We start from the raw sequence: 22135 nt of genomic DNA on the forward strand, positions 1-22135 counted from the left end.
AAAAAAGCATTTATCAGTGAAATAATATATTTGAAATTTGCTTTAAAATACCCTGGAAAAAAGGTGTGGGCATGTATGTGTGCATGCATGTGAAAGTGGGGGCAGCGGAAGAAGACGGAACCAAACTGATAAAATGCTAATAATTGTTGATGATTATGAGAATTTAAGTAGTCTACTTCTTTGTATGAAATAGTCCATTACAAAATGTTTAATAAAATTAAAAGTAGCCAACATGTAGAGGTCAAAAGATAAGAAAATGAAAGCTCAATTAAGCCAAAAAAAGAAAAGAGAGAAATATGTAGGGCAGAACAAAAATAAAGCACTAAGTAATGTGGTGGAAGTAAACCCAAACATATCAGCAATCACAATAAATATAATTAGACTGAATGCACTGATTAAAAGACAAAGATTTTCAAATCGTATTAAAAAGATAATCTAGAAAAACAGTCTATCTAGAGAAACATAGAAAGGTGGTAAAACATCAAAGGACAGCTTGGAATTGTCACCAAAGTCAAGGACGACTTAGGGGTTCTTGGGGGTATGTGTGTTCAGATTCTGGGTGATAGCAACATGGCTGTTAGCTTTATAATGATCATTAAACGGCACACTTTTTTGAAAAGATAATCTAGCTATACTATCATATACGGGGGATGCCAAACAAATGTTTACACATGACTTATATTCATCTTTTGTTATCGGTATATATTGAGTATTACAATTTTAAGTTTTTTCCTTTCTTAAAATGTGTATACATTTTTTGGCACACTCTGTATATTATTATTACAAGAGACCCATCTAAAGCAAAAAGTTACAAGACAGTTAAAAGTAAAGGGAGAAGAGGGGCAGCGGTTAGCTCAGTTAGTTAAGAGTGCAGTGCTCTTAACAACAAGGTTCCCGGTTCGATCCCCACATGAGCCACTGTAAGCTGCACCCTCCACAACTAGATTGAAACAACTACTTGACTTGGAGCTGACGGGTCCTGGAAAAACACACTTAAATAAATAAAAAGTTAAAAAAAAAAAGTAAATGGAGAAGAAAAGACACACACTCTCCAAAAAAAAAATTGGTTTAGCTATATTAATATTAGGCAAAATAAATTTTAAGGCATTGTTAAAGATAAAATGGGTCACTACAAAATGATAAAAGATTCAATTTACCAGGAGATATGATGATTTAAAATTTGTATACACCACTAATATAATCCAAAATATATAAAACAAAATTGACAAAAATACAAGAAATTAATAAATCCATCATTGTCAAGGGAGAGTTTTATCTCACTTCTTTCAGTGATTGGTTAAGCAAATAAAAAATTAACAAGGATACAAAAGATTTGAACACAGTAAGTAATAAGTTCGAATCTAATGACATATATAGAATCTTGCGCACAACACTAGCAAATACACACTATTCCCAAGCACAGAGGAAGCATTTGTCAAAATTGATCAACTATTATTAGACTATTAAGGCACTTTCAGCAAGCATCAAAGAATCATAAACCCAATGCAATTAAGTTAGAAATAGACACCAAAAATGAAATTAAAATACTTAAGTTTGCCAATGAAATATCCACTTCTTTCAATGGGGAAAGAAATCAGAAAACCTTAGAAAATACTTATTTCTGAACAAAAATGAAAATACGACATTATTATTCAACAATAAAAGAAAAATGAACTACTGATACATATTCAACATGGATGAACCTCAAAAGTATTATGTTAAGTGAAAGAAGCTAGATACAAAGTCACATATGATTCTAATTCTATGAAATGCTCAGAAAAGGCAAATTTATAGAGACAGAAAGTGGTTAAATGGTTGCCTAGGGTTGGTGTCCGAATGGAAAATGATTGCATGTGGGCAGGAGGTTTCTTTCTGGGGTGATGGAAATTTTCTGAAATTAGATTGTAGTGATGGTTGCACAACTCTGTAAATATACTAAAAATCATTGAATTTTACATTTTAAAATGGTGAATTTTACAGTGTATAAATTTCATCTCAATAAAGTTTTTTAAAGTTTTGGAATGCAGCTAAATAATACTTGGACTTAAATTCACAGCCTTAACAGATTACATTGGACAAGAAGAAAGGTTGACAACTAATGACCTAATACTCAAACATAAAACATTATTTTTGAAAAAAGAAAATAGGTAGAAAGTAATAATAATGAAATAAAAAACAAAGATACAAGAGAGAAGATCAACAAAGACCAACGTTGGATCTTTGAAAAAGAAAAATACTATGACAAATCTCTAGCAAGAAATTAAAATATAAAAGAACAGTGTGAACAAATTCAGGCCAACAGATTTTATTGTTTAGATAAAATGAATAATTTCTTAGAATAATGTGACTAAAACTGTCTCAAGAAGAAATAGAAAAGCTAAACAGATCTTTGAACCTATTTTTTAAAAAAAATTACAGGTCAATTCTATTCAGGAACATAGATGTAAAAATTCTAAAATAAATATTAAATATGAGATCAACGTATTAAAAAAATACATCAGAACCAAGACGGTTTTATCACAAGAAACAGGATGTTTCAACATTAGAACATATATCAATGTAATTCAACATATTAACACCCTGAAAGAGAAAACCCATATAATCATCACAACCGATAAATAAAAAGCATTTGATAAATCCAATGCCCATTCATGATAAAAACTCGACAGCAAATTAAGACCATAAGGGAACATTTATAGCCTTTAAAAAGCTACCAAGAATCTACAGCAAACATCGTACTAGTGGTGAAATCTTAACAGCAGTCCCATAAAAAATCAAGCGCAAGATTAAAAATTTCCACCATCACCAAGTCTAATCAACACTGTGGGTCCTAAGAACACAGTAACAGCTGATTCACAGATCAAAACAAAAAAAACCCCAAACTATCTTTTCCTTTTTGCAGACTACACGATTATCTAGAGTGAAAACCTGAGGAAATCTACAGGTAAATTACAAGGATTGGTAAGAATTCAATGAAGTTGATTACATAAAAATAAACTGTACTTCTGTACTCCTGGCACAAAGTTAGAAAATATGCTTTCTAAAAAGACATTATCTCCTCTAAATGTAGATCAAATTGAGTATAGTCACAGGGGGAAAATAATTAGTTCAAGTATCTTTTTAACACAGTACTCTAACTATATACCCTTGTGGAATATATTCTAAGAACAGTAGAAACTGCAAAGCCACCTTGAACTTTATAGTAGGTTTGCTGTTGGTAATGGTACAGGCGTAGTAATCACAGAACCAGAACCACTTTGCACGTTCTGTGGATTAGAAAAGAGCAAGACAGAGAAAAACGGGAGGAAAGGGGAAAATTCTTCTTTGCAGAAAAGTGCCAGATATTAAAAGTAGAAAGAATGATACAACTAGAAAGTCATTATTTTGCAACCAGTGTGATCACTGACTCAGGCAAAGATCAACGGGCGCTAAAACCACTGGGTCAAAGGGAGCTAGAGAACAGGGCAGTCACACAGTCTCAAAGTACCACCCCACAGACTACTTAACAACTAAGGAAAAACAGGGAGCTCTGACAGATACCAAATTAACCATGTGCTCAAACTTAGGATGAACAAGAACAGGATAAACTGACATTATGAGATCCAGTGAGAAGCATGCAACTTCACCTCTAGAAATCTCACTAAAAATGGTTGACTTGAATCATGAAAAAAGCAGCCAGAAGTCCACACTGTGGGACATCCTACCAGACAACTGGACGAACTCTAGACTATTGAGAATAAATAACAATGCCGTTATTCCCGCAGGCATTCACCTTTTAGCCATTTTGAGGGGATAAACTGGGAAATTGGGACGGCTGATTAAACCTGTCCGCTTAAGTGTTAAAAGTTAAAGGGAGGGGCCGGTCCTGTGGCTCAGGTGATTGGAACGCCCTGCTCCTAATGACAAGGTCACCGGTTCAATTCCCACATGGGCCAGTGAGCTGCGCCCTCTACAGCTAAGATTGTGAACCACTGCTCTCCCAGGAGCTGGGCTGCCGTGAGCTGCCCTGGGCTGCCGTGTGCCGCCATGAGCGGTCAGTGGCCAGCGTGAGTGGGCGGCAGCCAGCGAGAGCTGCTGTGAACAGCAAGCCGACAACCAGTGACCGACTACCTCAGCTGGGGGGAGCACAAGGCTCATAACACCAACATGGGCCAGGGAGCTGTGTCCTACACAACTAGACTGAGAAACAACGGCTTGAACCGGAGTGGGGAGCGGGGGAGGCAGAAGAAGGGGAAAAAAAAAAGTTAAAGGGGATGTGACAACATGGAAGGACCTAGAAGGTATTATGTTAAGTGAAATATTATAAGTCAGACAGAGAAAGACAAATACCGTATGAGCTCACTTTTATGTGGAATCTGAAGAACAAAATAAACAAACAGACAAAAACAGACTCATAGATACAGAGAACAAACTGATGGTTACTAGATGGGGCATTGGAGGCTGGGTGAAAAAGGTGAAGGGGTGAAGAAGTACAAATTGGTAGTTATAAAATAGTCATGGGGGTGTAAAGTACAGCATAAGGAATATAGTCCATAATATTGTAATGACTATGTATAGTGTCAGGTGGGTACCAGACTAATCGGGGGATCACTTCTTAAATTATAAAAATGTCTAACCACTATGCCGTACACCTGAAACTAATATAAAATAATATTGAATGTAATTTAAAAAAATCAACCGAAAATCCCCACGATGATGAACAAACAGGAAAACAGTAACAAAAATAGATACATCGAAGTGCAGGGGGAGGACAGGCATCAGGTTCCAGAGGCAGCAGAGTGCGTTCCTAGGAAGCTGAGGCACAGACGGGCCTTCCATGCAGCTGTGGCTTGGGCAGGGAGGAGCAAGGGTTGAGTTTTAGCTACTTACTTCCCGGATGGCCCCGTCACAGACCCGAATGACATTCAGGAATGTGGGCATGACCTGGGGCAGGAACTGCACACACTTGAGCCCCAGGGACTTGAAGATGAAGGTGATGGCCTGGACAACCATGGTGTGATGGTGAGAAAGGGACTGGTCCCGGAAGATCCGCATCAGCGCTACCATGGAAACGGCGGGGTAGAACTCGTCCAGAGGCAGGTTTCCCATGTTGACCAGCATCTCACTGGTGCTGTAGTCAGCTAGGACCGAACGGTGGCGACAATCATGAGCGGTATGTACCGTGACTCTGACCGGAGGCAGAGCATGGCTAATGACAACCAAAAAACCTCCGGACCATCACTAGCATTCCTATCCTCCCCCTGCTCTGCTCTGACACCATTGTGAATAAAGGACACGTCAGGAACTCGGCATCGAGGACTGAATAGTTTCGGGCTTTTCTATTACCTAAACCACTAACGCCTAAAACAGTACATGATGAGTTTTCTTTAAATTGCTATGTTTAACTTAGCTCATTACCACTACAGTTCACAACTTCAGAGCTGAAACCATCTATAAAAATAATTACTCTCCAGAATGAAAGTAAAGGGAATTAAATTAGGCAAACATCTGTTCGGCAGCTGCTTGGTCCCCATGGGCACTTTAGACAAGTGAGTGGCAAATGCTACCTGACCTGAACGAGAAGAATCTCAAGGACCTGCGGTGGGTGGGGTGGGCGGTAAACAGTGCAAGTGAGGAGGGGAGGACTGGGCGGCTGGTGTGAGGAGAACACCCGGAGGAATATGGTCCAGGCTCTGCTCCCAACAGGATAATGTCACTTCTCTACTATACAGAAGAACAAAATGGAAGGAGTATGATCCCACCCACACAATTTAGGAACAAATTATTTTGTTTTGGGAAAATTACATTTTGTTGGAATAATTGGGAGAGCCACTGTTAGTTCAACTTTCACACTTTCAGAAATAAGCCTGCCCTGATGGACATGGGGTTGAGTATAGAAAATCCTCCTGGACCCCCCCACCCTACCCAATCTCTCAGGCAGTGTGTCCAAAGGCAAAGGGGCTCTAGAGCCAGACCACTCGATGGACGAAAGAGCCCTGGAATCTGATTGCTACTGGTTGTTCTATGTCGCTGGGGCCTGCCACAGATTTCCCTATCAATTAAAACAGGGAGGAAAAAATTCTACCCACTCCCTCCTTGGATGCCATGGGAACAGAAAACATCAGAGAAGCACTAACAAAGAACGAGATGGGGCGATATTCACATCTCTCTCATCAGCCCCAAAAGTGAGCACGGACTTAGTCCGCTGACCCTTGACAAAGAACCTGGACAGACAGGAGGACACTGGATACACTGGGAAGCAGTATCCTGCTGTGATTCAAGAGCAAACTACTGTCTTTTCCATCAAAGTTGGGAAGCGAGTCAACATGCTGTAATTTCATAGTTATCCAGCCTAAGATTCTTTCTAAACATGGCCGGCGAGGGCTCTGTGGCTCCCCTCAGCTTACAGGAATCCTGACTGGACTTGGATTCTGACAGGCTGACAGCAGAAGCATCCCGGGACTGGTCGATCATGCCGATGTTGACTTTGTGCTTATAGGGATCCAGGGCCCCCAAAAGCCCCAACACACGGATAGCCTGTGTGGAAAAGGAGAGGGGAAGAGAAAACATTCATCACAATAGGTTTCAGGGATATTCTTCTTATGTTCTATGATACCCAAGTCATAACCAAATGACCAGCTACATGAACGAGACGGAGAGGGACAGGAAGTCAGAGCAGGGTAATGCCACCAATTTCTGTCTCTGTCTCTCTCTCCATTCTCCCAGCAAAGTCTTTAAAGACCAAGTGCGCCTTGTTCCCTACCTCTCTCCGTGTCCCCTGGTTCTGCTCAGTCTTCAGGAAATTCAGCAGTACCTCAAGCAATGTGGGGTACTTCCTGTAGGGCTCCACCACATAGCCAGTGCTGGCCACCAACTGCCCCAGGGTCCACAGAGCCACCTAGATGGACCAAAGGCCACATGGTTACTTGAGCCAGTAAGAGAGAAGTTGGAACGCTTGGTTCAATGGTTGTCATGAAGGGTTACAGGCTACTATAAGAAAAGAATTTCCAGTAAAGACACTAACTGTAAACAAAAATTCTGAGGGTTGGGACATAAAAACAAGGCTATACATCAATACAACAATCATTGGATCAAAAAGTAAAGAATAGTCCGGCCTTTCTCAAAGGAAAATACACAGTCCTTCCATATCCTGAATGGTCAACAGAAGTCCGACTTAAAAGGAAATTATAACTGTTCTTAATTTTAGTCTAGTCACCAAATGTAAATGACCTCAGTGACCAAAGCGAATGAAGCCAGGGCTGGGGGAGGGTGAGCAGAAGCTCTGCTGGCCTCCACAGCCTGAGGACAAGGCTTTTTCCCCTTAGGGGCCGGGGCTCTGACAGACGATCTGCATTTTCTTTTGTCTTGAGGACATGGCTCTGGTCAGCCCCGCTGCTTACGAAGAGTGACTCTCAGTCAGGACAACAGCCAATGCTCAGTCCAAGTCTTTCTTCTTCTTACTCACTCAGCAAATATTTCTGAATACCTACTGTGTGCTAGGGACTGGCTGGGGACACTGAGGTGACCAAGAGAGTCAAGGTCCTTCTGCTCATGGAGCCTGCTCCGCTCAGTCAGGAAGTCGTGGCACCCACCTGCCTTTTGGCCAACAGAGAGGAGTCCTGGAGCATGTCCATGATGATAATGAAAAGTTCATCAACCCATTTCCTCATTTCTAGGCCACTAACCTACAAAATGAAAAAGAGGGCGGCAGTAAGATTGGAAAGTACAGCATTAAGCAGTATTTTGACTTTCTCACAGGTTAAATAGAATTCTTTCCAGCCTATGGAAAAACCAGTTGTCCCCTTACCTGAGCCAACTCTCCTATTGTCGCCAAGACATTATTGATGACACCTGGGTTTGGATCAGGATCTGGATCTTTCAGTTTCAAAATTAAAGCCTATGGCAAGAAGGTATGAGAAAATGAATGCAGGTCAGTCTACTAGAAACCTTTCTTTTATGTAAGTCAAATTCACCCAAAAGACATCTCAGTTGCAGATAAATTACTTCTAGGCTTTCTGAATGCAGGATTTCTCTTGAATGTGGGTTCTCACACTTTTCTCCATACTGTGCACAAGTCTGACAGAGCTGGGGAGTGCCGTGATTTACAAACATCGCCACGCCTCCTCTGAACTCTGTGATCATTTGCCCAGATTCACATACGTTAGGAAAGGCTTCACATGGCTCTAACATACTCATATTTGAAGGCTGTTTCAGATTTTAAAGCTCATTTTGTCTTCATTTTGGGGGAGCTATTTTATGCCACTATCCACCGACTTCTCCTTCACAAGCACATTTGATGATGTGCTTAAAGCAGCCTATCTCATTTCTTATAAGAAGAGCCCTCTGCGGCAATTGATGAGATTCTTGGTGTTCTTTAACCACCTTGAGGGTGCTTGATGTGGCCCTTGTCCCTGAGCCTGGGACAAAAGACATTATCTACTTCGCTCAGCGTACCAGTGAGCACCGAAACACTCCCATTGCCCCAAACGAGCTGACATAAGACAACTTGGAGAAAGTGCCAGTCTCTTTGTCTGCTGTGAGTTACCTTCAGAATAGGCTCCATGTAGGGGCGGATGAGTCGGGGGGCATTGGAGACCAGGTGCCCCAGCATGCGGGCACTCTGCTCTTTGATTCTCCCAATACCACTGTGCTCCAGCTCTGTCAAAATCTGCAGGGAAGAAAGTGGAAATTCTAGAGAGGAACTCTGTGTCCAGGGGAGAATGCAGCCAGGAACTAGGGGACGGAAGCAGAGCTCCAGTGAGATCCAGCAGCTGCTGGACACTCTGTAAACAAAGGACATCTCTGCAGCTCACAGGAGACTTTTGGCTACAGCAGCAACTGGAAGGAAAACTGACACCAGCCTCTTCTCCTCCTGTCCTGGCACCCCAAGGTCCCAAGTCCTCTCCAAAGCACAGCTTTTTAATAGTGTAGCACAGTCATAGAAAACTGAGAAAACCAACAGGGATAGCTGTGACCAGGGTTTTGCAGAAATGAGGAATGTCCAGACAGCAAATCACTAGGAGTGTCTATAAATAATGACAAAGGAATTAAGGAACAGTCCGATAGCTATGATGCTGAAATAGATAGTCAGTGGTTTCAGGCACATCTAGATAAACCCAAATAGTTAGGGATAATAGCAATAGAATCCCCTTGGACTTTAATAAACAGAGATAACATATTTGTTCTGACATCCTTAAAACACCAGCAAATCACGCGTTACATTCAAAGTGTTTACAGACATAAACACAGACTTCTGAAGAGATGAAGTTGCCAGAGGAAATCTCTGAACAGTGAGAAAGCAAAGCTCATGTTAACTCAGCTCAGAGAATAGTCTACAATATTATACACATTGTCTTAGGTTATTGACTTAAGAATCTGTTTCTCTGTAACCCTTAGCAGGCTGTTCTTCCCATCACAGCAGACAGCAGCGAGAGGGGATAGAGTGGGATCCTCAGAACAGACCCACAACAGCAAGAGATGGCTGACTGGGAGGAAATGGGTATCAGTGAGGAGAACACGACTCTCTGGGGGCAACGCAGGGCCAAATCAAAGTACCCCAAATTCACTTCCTGAGCCAGGGAGCATCGCTGCACCCTAAGAACAATGCCTGATGATCAAGACATCAAGAACAGGCCAAAGTACATTTAGGTAATCTCCCTTATCAAGGCATAAAAATGTGCGATTCAACTTGGGAGATTCTGTATCAAAGTTTAAAACAAGAAAAATTATTTACAATTTTGGAGTTTCAAAGGCCAAGTTCAGTACATGGTATGTTGGTTCATTCAGTGGTGCTTCTCCAATATCAGGAAAATGAGATGGCCTGATAGCTTACTGTAAGCTTCTAGAAGACACAGGCCACACCCAGCTTGTTCACTGTTGATATGCTTCCAGCACCCAGCATATCTGGAACATAGTAGGTGCTCAAAACGTTTGTTAACTGAATAGACACATACTGATATTCTCATTAGGAGGTATTTCTACGTCAAGGTAAACTAAGCCAGATTTGAGCTGGCAGATTTGAGCTGCTATGATTTCCTTTCCTTCCCAAAACCTCAGGTGTTTTAAAAAGACTTCAAATGATAGACACGCCGAACACAGACCAACAGTTGAAGAAATAAACCATTAGTCTAAAAACAGAAATGCCACCATAAGTATAATCTTCTAATTTGTTGATTGATGATATAATTTATGGTCACTTTATTATAATAAATTGTGAATAAATGGCATTTTCCTAGAGCAAAAGTTATATATATTAATGACTTTTCTATATTTAACTTTTTTATATGTTATGAAAGCGTTTATTTCAAAAGAAACCATGGGGAGAGTCAGGAAACAGAGGGCGAGGTGGAGCCAGGGTAGAAGCGAACATGAAATGACTAACACCTAGAAAAGGTGAGTGGAAATAACTTGAGGCAGGAAGGAATGGACCGCATATCACTCACAAGAGGCCAGAGAGCTGACCGGGGTAGTGAAAACAGGTTTCAGCAGGAATTAAAAATCCTACTAGATCTATTATACCACCAATGCCAATCTGAATCTACCTTAGGCTCATGTCCCAGCAGCTTACCTTGGCATCTCCCATCATTTAGGAATGAAAGCCAGGGACCACAGACCAGCGGCAACAAGAAACCATGTTGGAACCATTCTCATACTCAGCCTAGTGTTTGACCGAGAAAAGCAGGAGCATGGAAGGATAGAGAGGGGCTGGGAAGACCATCTACAGCAAACAGGACCAAGGAATGGAATTGCTGGTGACTTTCCAGGAAAAAGGAAGAGCGGCATAAGAGGTTAGCCTGAGACCGACAGGCACCCTGGAGTCATCCTGACAAGAGGCTTATGAGGTGACCAACACTAGAAGTGCAATTACAAAGCCAGGACAACACGTGGACTCCTCTTGGAGCCAAAGGTGGCTTTCACCAGGTGCCTCCATCTTTCTCCCCCTCCTTTGTCTTCAACTCTCTTTGCCCACTCAGCGGTCAGGATGCAGTCCTTTCCCCATAGCCTCTCAGTGTCCCTGTCACATCATTACCTGGATGAGCATCTTGCGCAGGAAAGGCATGACAAAGGCTGGGTTCATGCTGCTGAGCCGGCCCACAGTGCAGATGGCCAGCTCCCGGATCTCAAACACCTGGTCATTCAGGGCCACAAACAGGGCCTGCAGATTCTCTGCCTGGGCCAGGTGTGCGTCAAAGCGCTCATCCAGGGATGCCAACACACAGTAGCGGATGTCAGGGTCTGCAAGAGCAATTGAGCTTGTGAACGTCTCTTCAATCCTCTCATCCCTCCAGCCCTTTCCCAGTGTTCACGTCCACAGCCATCAGCCTAGCGAGAGGCTTCCAGACACCCATCTCTCCCCTAACATGTCACTCTTTTCTCTACTCATAGGAGCAAAGATAACAGAATTAAGGACAGATTATCTGACACCAACAGGCTGGAACAGTCAAGTCTAACTAACGCCTTAGCAGAGAAAGAGTTGAACATCAGCCTGCTGAGGCTGAATATCTCTAGAGAGTCCATGTAATGAAACTGCCCTACACCCCTCAACTGCCCCAGACTGTCTCCGTCTCATGAACTTTACCGGGATCTGTTATCCCAACCACAAGCAGTTTGCTGAGCACGTCTGCCACCACTTGCACTGCAGTCTGGCTAACCACGTGAGCATGGCCGCTGATGAGGTGGACAGAGGGCGTGAGCAGGCGTGAGCAGGTACGGGCAGCTTCCATGCGGATCTCCTTGTGCTCACTGTTCAGGAAATGATCCGCACAGTGGCGGACAAACTGGGTTAGAGAGTGTCCTGGATGCAAAGGCAGAGAGAAAAACAGAATAAACACTGCTGCTTCTCACAGTAGGTCTGCAACTTACTAGCTGTATTTTTCATTTTATGGCTAATTCAATTCTCAACAAGATATAGATCAGCAAGATGTTGACCCAGAACTCTTGGTAACAAATGAGCTTCCAGCCATAAGACAGGCAAAGGGAGGTGGAGATGGACCTGGGAGATAGAAAACAGGCATCCCCCATCTTAATCCTTCCTTTATTCTCTTCCAAGAATAATCATTTTTTAAATTCAGACCCAAACCCTTTCTATTCCTGGAGAGTAAAATAATTCTTAGTCAAATTTACCTTGTCTAGTGTAGTTCCCAGATTTAAATACCAAAAAGAGAGTCTGACGTAGGCTGAGTTTAAATATAGCTACTTTCTATTCATCACAAATAAATTATCCTGGGTGTTAATCAATGGAAGTGAAGGGGCTGCCCCAGAGAAACTACAGATGGCTGTGAGTAGTCAGGCGGCACGTTTAGGCTTTTCGTACTTGCTTGTTTCCCTTGCTTGTTTCCGTATCATCTTGACTAATACCACCTACGCAGTCTTAAACGTCAAAAGTATCCATTTTTCTCTCCTGAAATAATCTCTCTCTAGGACATTAATGGGGGTTTAACTGCAGCTTGGAATTCCAAACTGAACTACACAGTACAGCACTCTTGGAAATCACACCGCCATAGGAATACAAATACCCCAAAGCCCCTGCTTACACATGTTAAAGCATTAAATACCATATCACCTATGGGGGGGTAGAGAGGGGAGGCGGATCCACCTCTGCCTTTTCCATCTCTGAAGTGTTAGTTCCTTGAACCAGCGTATACTTTTCCTGAACACCATCTGCCCCCAAACTCAGTATTGGACAAAGAAACAAGCAGTAGGAATTAACAGTAGGAAGAACCTAGGAAGCACAAGCTGCTGAAGAATGAGCTGCCCCATATCCAGGACCCCTAGCAAGATCCAGGAATTCAAGGCCCCCTCATTCCTTTCTTGAGCTTCCCAGCATCACTCACTATCTTCATAAGAGCCGCTGTAATCTCTTACCTTCAAATTCAAAGCTGCCAAGAGTTCGCAGGGCAAGAGTAATGCTGCCCACGTCACTGGCCTCAGGGAGGGTTGTGAGGCCAGGGGATGCCAGCTGATGCGCCAGGCCCTTGGGCATGCCTGGGTGCCGGAGCGGCTTGTGCATAAGGACCAGGGATAGCATCTTCAGGAGCCCATCTTGAATGTCCTTCTTCAGCTGTGGAATCTGACGGCTCAGGTCGTAGAGCACAGCTGTGAGGGCGGGGCTGAGGAGAAGGAAACCAGTCACATATGGGGCTAGATTCATGCCATTCCATCTATTCTTGAGAAGAAACAGTCACACTCATCCAGCAAGGGATCAGGCCCCATCACTGCTTGCTTGGTCTTTAAAGGAGAATGTACATTATAAAATAGAATAAATATCCTGGACTCTTTCGGTCTGCTCAAAGATTTCAAAACAATCTATGACTTTCTGGTTTTTGCCATGGGAGAACTTGCTTAATATAATTCGGCCACTGGACAAGACCAAGTCTCAATAAACAATCCGGGAAGCAGATTGAGAGATCATCCTTATTTTATAGATGAAGAAAACTAAAGTGTAAGAAGCTGGAACAACTTGCCTAATAATAATATAAACAATCACTGTAAATATTGATCAAACACTTATGTGCAAGGCACTGTGCTAAGAGTGGCTACTTCATGAACTCTTTCACTTAATCCCTACAACAACCCTAGACAATAGGACTCAGAGCTCTTGAATTGCTACTGTACCCACTTTTGAGGTGAGAAAACCAAGGCTCAGAGAAGTAACTTAGTCAAGATCACATAGCTAGCTAGTGACGAAACAAGCCTATATGTTTCGTGTGAGCTACCCTGCCTATCCAATTTAATGTGCAAACAACCATGCTCGCTCCTTCAACACAGTGCCGATCCTGTGGCTCAAGTCTCACGTGACCTGAGACGGGGCAGGCTCAGGTCAGACACCCACCTCAGCCCCACCGCCAGCATAGGCTCCAGCAGCTCCTTGATATCCTGCTGGATGCCTGGCCCCATGGCTCGAGCCAGCATGCTGATGCAGGTGAAGACTGTGGCATCTACCTGTATTGCCTTCTGTCTCCTGCAGAGAACCAAAGAGCAGCTAGTTTAGACACAATGACATTCTCCAATACCCCACCTCAAAACTGCCTTGGGGCAAGGACGCTAGGTTACCCAGGCAGGGTCATCACAGGTGGGTGTGCTGATTATCTACTGCACGACCCTCGGGGGCCCATCACACTGGAGTCACTGTCACTTTGTCCAGTGTTTAAAACAACAACCCAGGAGATGGCAGTCAAATGTCTTAAGGAAGGGGCCCCTTTCCCCAATTCATACAAAAGGCACCATATGGGTTAGTGTAAGGCTGGCCACTGAACAATGCCTACATTAGGGACCCGAGTGCAGGGCATAGCCATCACATGGAAAGAAATTCTTCACTCTATGATGAGAATGCTGGGCTTTAGAATGGGTGAGGCTTATTAATTCACCAGAGCAATACTTGCTACTAAAACAGGAAACTATGAAGACACAATTCTAATTAACACTGAAGCCCTAGACTTAGACAAGACATCTTGGCCTCTCCATCTTGCAGGGTGCTGAAGGTTTTTCTCATGTTTTCTTCACTGGGAAGTTTTTAAGAGGTGGAATAACATATCCATCTTTAGCGATAAGAGCAAAGGTCCCCTGAGTTCCGGTCTAAGAGTCCTCTCTTTAGGTCTTATATCAAAATTAGACCTTTGCAAGCCAGAGGGAAGAGCAAAATCAGGAGATTCTCAGTAAATAATACTGAAAACAGCAGTGGCATCTAACATGTTCACAGGGCCTTCAACCAACCCAAAATATTTACATTTGTCATTTGTTTGGAAAATGTTGGAACTCAGCTGAGGAAGGGCTATTTTTTATAGGAGTTATGCTATACTCTGGAGGTTAATGAAGCAGAGCCCAGGCTTAAGCTCCCTGGAACCTGGGATGGAGCATCCTTCCTCTCCCACCCAATGGGGTGGAAGGTGAAATCACACTAGAGATGCTTACTTATGGGCGAAGTCCTTCGGGGGCAGGGCTGCTCGGATGATGTCCAGCACACGAGGTAAATAGACCTTAAATTCAGACCTCACAGCCACGGAAAGTAGCCCCAGAGCTTGGAAGGCTGCTGTACGTTCCTTCTCCTTCTTGACACAACTTAGGACATGGTTCATGGTGTCCTGGAGGTACTGGGTATCTGCACACAGAAAAGACAAAGTGCGTGGCTCAAGGTCAGGGCTGGTCTATATAAAAAAGGTCAAGCGTTCCTATAAAACATTTAGATTTCAGAATAAATTAAGAAAGCCTGTTGGAAAGATGTTAAGAATTTAGAGGATATACTAACTAAAATTTTATGTTTGATAATCACTCCTCAGATACATCTTTTGGAAATGTTAAAAATATAAGATTTTTCTTTTAATTAAAAAAAAACAACAAACTTAAAGGGGCTCCAAAAACAGTATCACATAATTGTCCCCATTAGTGTTATATTTTGAGGTCAAGATTACATGCACTTGTTTAAGAAATATGTTAAATCTTGTTTAAAAACAGACAGGATCACCTAAACTATTTCACATTATACTGAATATTATAAAAGTAATATTGAATGCTGTTTTTAAGAAACAGGCCACTCCATTCAGCTTATGCCCTGGGAATCACTGCTATTACCTAGAGATTTGTTACAGTTATATTTAATAGAACAAGATGAAGTCTATAATTTGGAAAGCCACATGTGTATTTTCATTAAGTTTACATAACCCAATGTGCATGGGTAGGCGATTTGGGGGCAATTTAAGCTAAAGTGTTATTACTCCTCTGAAGGCTGGAATGTCTAGATTCTTTCCTCTTACATTTCTTCTCTTCCATCTTCCTGGCCCCAATTCTACGCACCAGAAATACATAATGATAGCAGAGAAGGAAAGACCACACATCCATTAGAAAGCTAGGGGTGTTGATGGCTATTGAACCATAGTTAGGAGACAGTGAACTAGACTCCCAAACAACACATATACATCACTGCATTTATTCTATCGAGAAATGTCTTCTCCCACAGTTCTTTTGGTCAAATGACAATGAAGCATGTTGGGAGTTGGAAACAGTCAGAAGACCAAGGTGATACAACCCCAAAATCAGAGTGCATCAACAAGGAAAACCAGGCCTTTGCATAAGGGGACAGCATTTCAGCAGGAAATGAGCTTACATCAAGAGAGTAAGTTCCATTTCTGGATTTAGCACCCTAAGAGATTAGGAATCTGACACTTAGAAATTCCAGCCTAATCTTAGGGTATTTTTGATATTCCCAAAGCTTACATCATTAGGAAATTCAAGCAATGACTTCCAAACTGCAAGCTTTAAAGATGTGGCACTTTCCCAATGAGGCACATACATATAGAGGCCGCCGAGGCTGAATTTCAATTACATATTTTAGTATCTTATTTAATAAAACAACAAAAACCCACATCAAAAGAATAAACCAAGGGGCCCTCTGAGCCTTTGTATCCTGCTGCTAGGCAGCCTCTTGAACTTACTAGAGTAACTGCTTCCACAAAGCGCCAGACTTTGATCAAATTTAGCCTAGTTATTAGTTTCTTTTGAACCACAGATTTTCAACCCAAGATCATTTAAAGCTCTACTGAACCGGGGCATGTTTAGTCATTAAAAAGGAGAAAGGCTGCTGGGTATCAGGTGGGAAGAATAGAAAGCGAAAAATGACGGGTGATTTTCATTATATCATTTCTCTCGGGTTCAGTGATTTTATGTGGCTAATTGTCTCATCCTTACTCAACGCGCTCTGTTCTCACACAGCACACATTTCTCCTGCTGTTTCATGGGTGGTGTGAAATGAGTGTGCGAGGGAACGGCATCTGCTGAGGGTCAGGCTGGCCCACCTCTTCTGCTCCTGGCTGATTCAGTCCTGAATGCTTAGGAAGCACAGGCAAGGTGCGCCGCAGTGCAGGGCACAGAGGTGTCTGGGACGGGGCCTCCACACTCAGCGACAAGGGAGGCGAAACAAGGACGATAAATGTGAGCAGGCGACGGCAGCATTAGCATCATGTTTATCGTTACCTTACTTCTAACGTGGATTTGAAGGAGCGAGAAGACGCAATGATGACAACTGATGGTTTCCACTGACTGGGCTTACTCTGTGCCAGGCACCTGGCGTAGGTGCTTGGGCATTCACGCAGTGGTCCTCTTGTTAGCCTAACTTTACAAGCCAGGGAAGGCCACATAACCTGTCCAAAACCCCCATCGCTCCAGACAGCGGCAGGATGCAGCCCAGGTCTGGCGCCCAGACCTTCCCACAGCTGGGAGCTATGCTGCGAGAGAAGAACACTTGCAGTCAGAGAACCAGGAAGGCTTCAGGGAGAAGCCAGGGCCTGAGCTGCGCCAGGAGCCAGGATTTCCAACTGCCCGATGAGAATGGGCAGGAATGTGGGAAGCCACTGTCCAATCTCCAGGAAACCTGCCTCTGAAACATTGAGTCCTTCCTTCTTGTGAAAGATGAGGCATCTCCGTGACCACTGCAGGGACAGAGGCACACCAGCCACCGAGCCCTCCCTGCCCCACAGAGAGGCTGTTGCTGTATGGAAAATGAAACTGCCCTTCCGTTGGTCTCTTTTTAGCAGCCCATTCACGAACTTGTTGGCTTCCCACACGAGAACTTGCTGGGCTCTGGCCCTGCCTCTTTGCCTGCACATTCGGACTGTTCCTGCCCCTGCTGCTTCAGACATCTGTAGAAAACCTGAACTGGATACCACTGACACGGGACATGAGGCAGACACTAGACTTGCCCCTAGTTGGCACTGCTTACAATGAGAAGCGGACGTAACTTTTTGCTACCATATCGCATCTTCTCTGTTTAATCACCCCTAACTGGGTAACGACATCTTCCACGGACACCCTCACCTGTGAAGGCAGAAGGTCGGAATGCAGCCAAGCGGGGTAACAGATTAAGGATTGTCATTTGGATCAGCGAGTTCTTGCTATTCCTGCATTTCAGCACCCACTGGCACACCTGAGAGAAGAAGGATACAGGGTTGGCGAAGGAAAGGCAGGCAGGTGGGAAGCTTGGAAGGAGAGGGAGTGGGCCCCTTGACACCTACCTGATCAAATTTCTCCTCCATCAAGTCTCTGCAACACCGACTCTCCACCAGGGTGGACTTAGCTGGGCTGGGGGAGGTCCCAAATCCCATGAGGCTTTGGTGAGAGCTGTACCCCAGCAGTCCCACCAAGGCGTTGGACTGCTGGGGTTGTACAGCCTGGAAACTGGTGAAGGGGGTGATGTGACGAGGTTTCGTTCCGAAGCCCATGAGATCTTTGCAGTACTTGTCATGTACCAACTGCTGCTGTGTGATTTCCTCCATTTCTTCTCTTAGGCGCTACATATGTGGGGGGAAAAGAAACACCTTTACTTACAAGAGGCAACTGCCCAGGCACAGTGGAGTCTACAGAGCAACACATTTGCCCAACCCTGAAAGGAAACTATTTCCAAAGTGGAGGGTGGCCACTCTTCATCTTTAGGATTATGGTTTCCCTAGAGCAGGGGTGTCCAAACTGCGGCCAGCGGGCCAACTGCGGCCCACAATCCCTTTTTTATTGGCCCACGGCAAATTCCAAAAATATATTTAGTTTACTTAAATAAACCAGGTGAGGCAATGCGTACTTCACCTCGAGAGAGTGGCCCGGCTGTTTGTGTATTTTACCACATATGGCCCTTGGTGAAAAACGTTGAAAAAAGTTTGGACACCCCTGCCCTAGAGCCTTGGAGGGGCCTGATTTTATTCTCATTTAGGCAAATGAGCACCACCTACTGAACAATAAAGACGCAGTACGTGGCTGGCTGCAAGGACTCAGCCCACCCCACCCCCCAAGCTGATTTGAAAAAGCCGACTTGCAAATTGCTGTGCCTTGCAGACCTAAGAGCACAGCAACGGAGCCTCTGCAAAGGTGAGGGGCAGATGCAGGCCAGCATCCTGTGAAGGCCAGGCTGCTCTCCTGCTTCTTGCCAGAAACCTAGGTCAAAACAACTTAGGCACACAATTTCCTCAGAATCCCCGGAATGCCACAGGAGGCGTGCATAAGCTGATGGGAGCAGAACTCGCATCTACTCTCTATTCAAAGGGCTGCTTGACAACTCACCTTCCAACAGCCCCAAATGAGAAGGCTATAAAATAATTCTCTAAACTTCCAAATTTTTCTCGACAGATATTTTTCTGTTTTGAAAAAGCCTGTGTACTATTTTTGTCAAGGTCACCAGTGACTCTTGTGCTGCTAAATCTGATGATCAATTGTCAGTCTCATTTTATTTGACTCATCTGCAGCATTTGATCCAACTTGGTATTTCCTCCTCCTTGAAACTCTTCACTTGGCTTCTTGGACCCCGAGCTTTCTTGCTGCCCCTCTCCCCGCCTTCTTGGTCTCCCTTGGTTGCTCATCTCCTGATCTCAGGTTCTCAGACCCCATCTCCGCTCCAACTACACGAGTTCCCTTGGTTCTCAGCCAGTCTCATGATTTGAAATGGCATTTATCTGCTAACGACTCCTAAATCTGTGTCTCTCGCTCATATCTCTTCCTAGAACCACTCAGCATCTCCGCTCAGACTCCCGACAGGCATCTTAAACGTGATATGTTCAAAAGCAAACTCCTGCCCTTCTATCCCGCTCCTCTCATCTGTCTTCCCATCTCAGTAAGTGGCAACGCCTTCCTTCTAGTTGTTCAAGCCAAAAACCTTGTCTCTTCTTTCTCTCCCATCGACCTCCAAATCAAATTCAGACTCCAACCACTCCTTGCACCTCTACAGCGCTCACCGTGGTCCACGCCACAAGGGTCCCCCGCTAAGATTGCTGCAATTCCTGCCTGACTATAGACTCCTGGCTTCAGCCCTTGCCCCTCTGCTAATCCCTTTTCAATACAGTGGCCAGAGCGATCCTTCTGAAACACGAGTCAAAAGTCACTCCACTGCTTAAAACCCACTAATAGCTTCCCACTTCACACACAGAGTGTAGACAGCGGCTTCCGTGACCCTATGTGATGTGCCCCATCCCTGCCCCAGGTACTCCTCTGACCCCAACTCCCACTGCCTCCTTCCCCTCACTCTGCTCAGGCACAGTGGCAATCTTGCTGCTCCCCAAACAAAGCAGGGTGCTCCTGCCTCAGGGCCTTGGTGCTTGCAAAACCAACTGTCTGGAATGCTCTTCCCCAGGTAGTTACGTGGCTTTTTTATTACCTCCTTCACGATTTCACTCAAACGTGCCCATATTTTAAAAAGTAACCCTCAGTCCACGCTAACACCCCTATTCCCTTCCCTTGCCCTCCTTTTCTCCATGGCATTCCTCACCCTATGACACACTACACACTCTTAGTCATTTGTGTGTTGTCTGTCTCCCCCTGCTAGAAGGTCATGTTTTATTCATGCTGCATTAGTCTAGCTCGTAAGACATGATGCAGCTGGCTCACGATATTATGAAACAACAACACCTTACTTTTGGAGAGTTGCTGATAATTTACAAAGTACCGTCACGAGTGCATTTCATTTAAATCTACGTTAGGCGATGTTTCCTGTTTTACTCGGAGGAAACAAAGACCCCAGAGTTGCTTGGGCTCCAGTGCGAAGCACCATGTTACACTTAGGTGGGCAAGTCTGTGAGCACCACCACTTATGAAATTCTCACTGTGTATCAGGTGTTGTCCTGGGCACTGCACATATATTTAGGAACCTCACAGGAGCCCAATGAAGTAGGTAAGGTCCCTGTTAAAAGTGAGGAAAATGAGACTAAAGGAGGTAATTTGACCAAGACACATAGTATAGAGAGATGAGATTCCAAGCTAGATCATCTGTTTCTCTATATATGGCAGCACGTGCTGTCCCACCTCTAAGGGCACAGCCATTACCAAACGATCATTGGGTCTGTTAAAACAGGAAGTCCTGGGGTGAAATTTCACACCAACCAGCTCCTCACAGGAAGACTCACAGATGGAGTTCTACCTCCCAAACATATCCTGACTCCAACTACTTCTCAGTGTCTGCACTGCTAATGCTAGTTGAAGGCACCACCGTGGCTTGCCCAGACTACTGTAACAGCCTCCTGTGGCAGCTGCAGGAACGTGACCTCCAATCGCAAGGGCCCTGGCTGCTACTCTGGAATTTATCACCATGTCTGTGCCATGGGCTGCTCTTAGCCAATGACAGAACACGGCAGGAATGCTAAGGCAGGCTTCCTCTGACGGCCAACTTTGTCCGGAGGACCCCATGACGGCTTTGCATGGCAGGCTAGATGCTTCCATTCCACTCTGCTTCCCTCTCTTATTCACTCAGGGTCAGACGTGCACTGAGGGCTGATGGTTCCCCCAGATCTCTCCCCATGTTCCTTCACAGGCTATTTCCCTAATAAAATCCTTGTACTTTTAAACCCATCTTTGCAGCTGCTTAAGCTAACCCACCTCCTAACTGGTCTCCGTTTTCATTCCTGCCTCTCCACAAGCGTTTCCCCATAAGTAGCCAATCCATCACTAAACATGGATGACGTCACAGCATTCCCCTGTACACATCTCCAGTGTTTGCACGCAACGAGAGAGAAGCCAGTGTTTACCAAGAATTGTGAGGCGTAGTACTAATTTGGTACCTCCCTTCCCCTCCCTTGCTCAGGGTGCACCGGCCACAATTCCCTTATTTCTGTTCCTTGAACTTGTCAAATCCTCTCTGACCTCAAAGCCTTTGCCCAAAACATAGTGTCGCTGCTACTGCAAGGCTGGCTCCTCCATGTCATACGGGTCTCAGCTCAAAGGGCACCACCTCAAGGAGGGCCTTCCCTGACCCCCAGCAACACACACCCCCACGCCCCGCTACCCTTCATCCCATTTCTTCTTAGAACTTGTTGCTATCTAAAATTATCTGTTTATTTATTGCCAGTTTCCCCTACAAAACGTCAGCCCTGCGCCAATAAGGCCTTCGCCTTGTGCTGCTCACAGAAGGGCGTGAGACGAGCCTGGCCTTCCGTCTGCCGGCGCCTCACCTCTCCCTCCATGCTGCTGATCCGGACCAGCTCATTGAGGATCAGCAAAGCTCCATGGATCCGGTCATCCCGATTCATGCCCTTCTCCTTGGCCAGGGTCTCATCAAACCCTTTCTCTGCCTCTTCAAATGTGTGCTATGGAGAGATACAGAATGCCTTAGTTATCCGGGGTCCAAAGTGAGACAGAACAGGGCCCAGCCCATCTACACGGCATTCTGAGGGGTCACCAGGCCTGCTCAGAGCCT

At 44.5% G+C, this 22135-nt stretch overlaps 1 protein-coding gene across 2 annotated transcripts in view; it reads right to left on the bottom strand.

Annotated features, from left to right (window-relative positions):
• The window catches only part of MTOR (mechanistic target of rapamycin kinase), a 115982-nt gene that overhangs the window by 87568 nt on the left and 6279 nt on the right, over window positions 1–22135 (bottom strand). For both annotated transcript variants that reach the window (XM_019746727.3, XM_019746728.3), the window contains exons 6-19: window positions 21891–22025; window positions 17982–18257; window positions 17785–17893; window positions 14890–15076; window positions 13811–13939; window positions 12844–13088; window positions 11558–11773; window positions 11009–11214; window positions 8525–8647; window positions 7787–7876; window positions 7572–7664; window positions 6743–6877; window positions 6387–6516; window positions 4870–5120 (exon numbers count right to left, since the gene is read on the bottom strand). In XM_019746727.3, the coding sequence (XP_019602286.3) occupies window positions 4870–5120; window positions 6387–6516; window positions 6743–6877; window positions 7572–7664; window positions 7787–7876; window positions 8525–8647; window positions 11009–11214; window positions 11558–11773; window positions 12844–13088; window positions 13811–13939; window positions 14890–15076; window positions 17785–17893; window positions 17982–18257; window positions 21891–22025 (2325 nt within the window). The remainder of the gene's footprint in view (window positions 1–4869; window positions 5121–6386; window positions 6517–6742; window positions 6878–7571; window positions 7665–7786; window positions 7877–8524; window positions 8648–11008; window positions 11215–11557; window positions 11774–12843; window positions 13089–13810; window positions 13940–14889; window positions 15077–17784; window positions 17894–17981; window positions 18258–21890; window positions 22026–22135) is intronic.

Source organism: Rhinolophus sinicus, chromosome 14 (genome assembly GCF_057876585.1).
Source record: "Rhinolophus sinicus isolate RSI-liver-muscle chromosome 14, RSI-T2T, whole genome shotgun sequence".
Taxonomy (NCBI): Eukaryota; Metazoa; Chordata; class Mammalia; order Chiroptera; family Rhinolophidae; genus Rhinolophus; species Rhinolophus sinicus.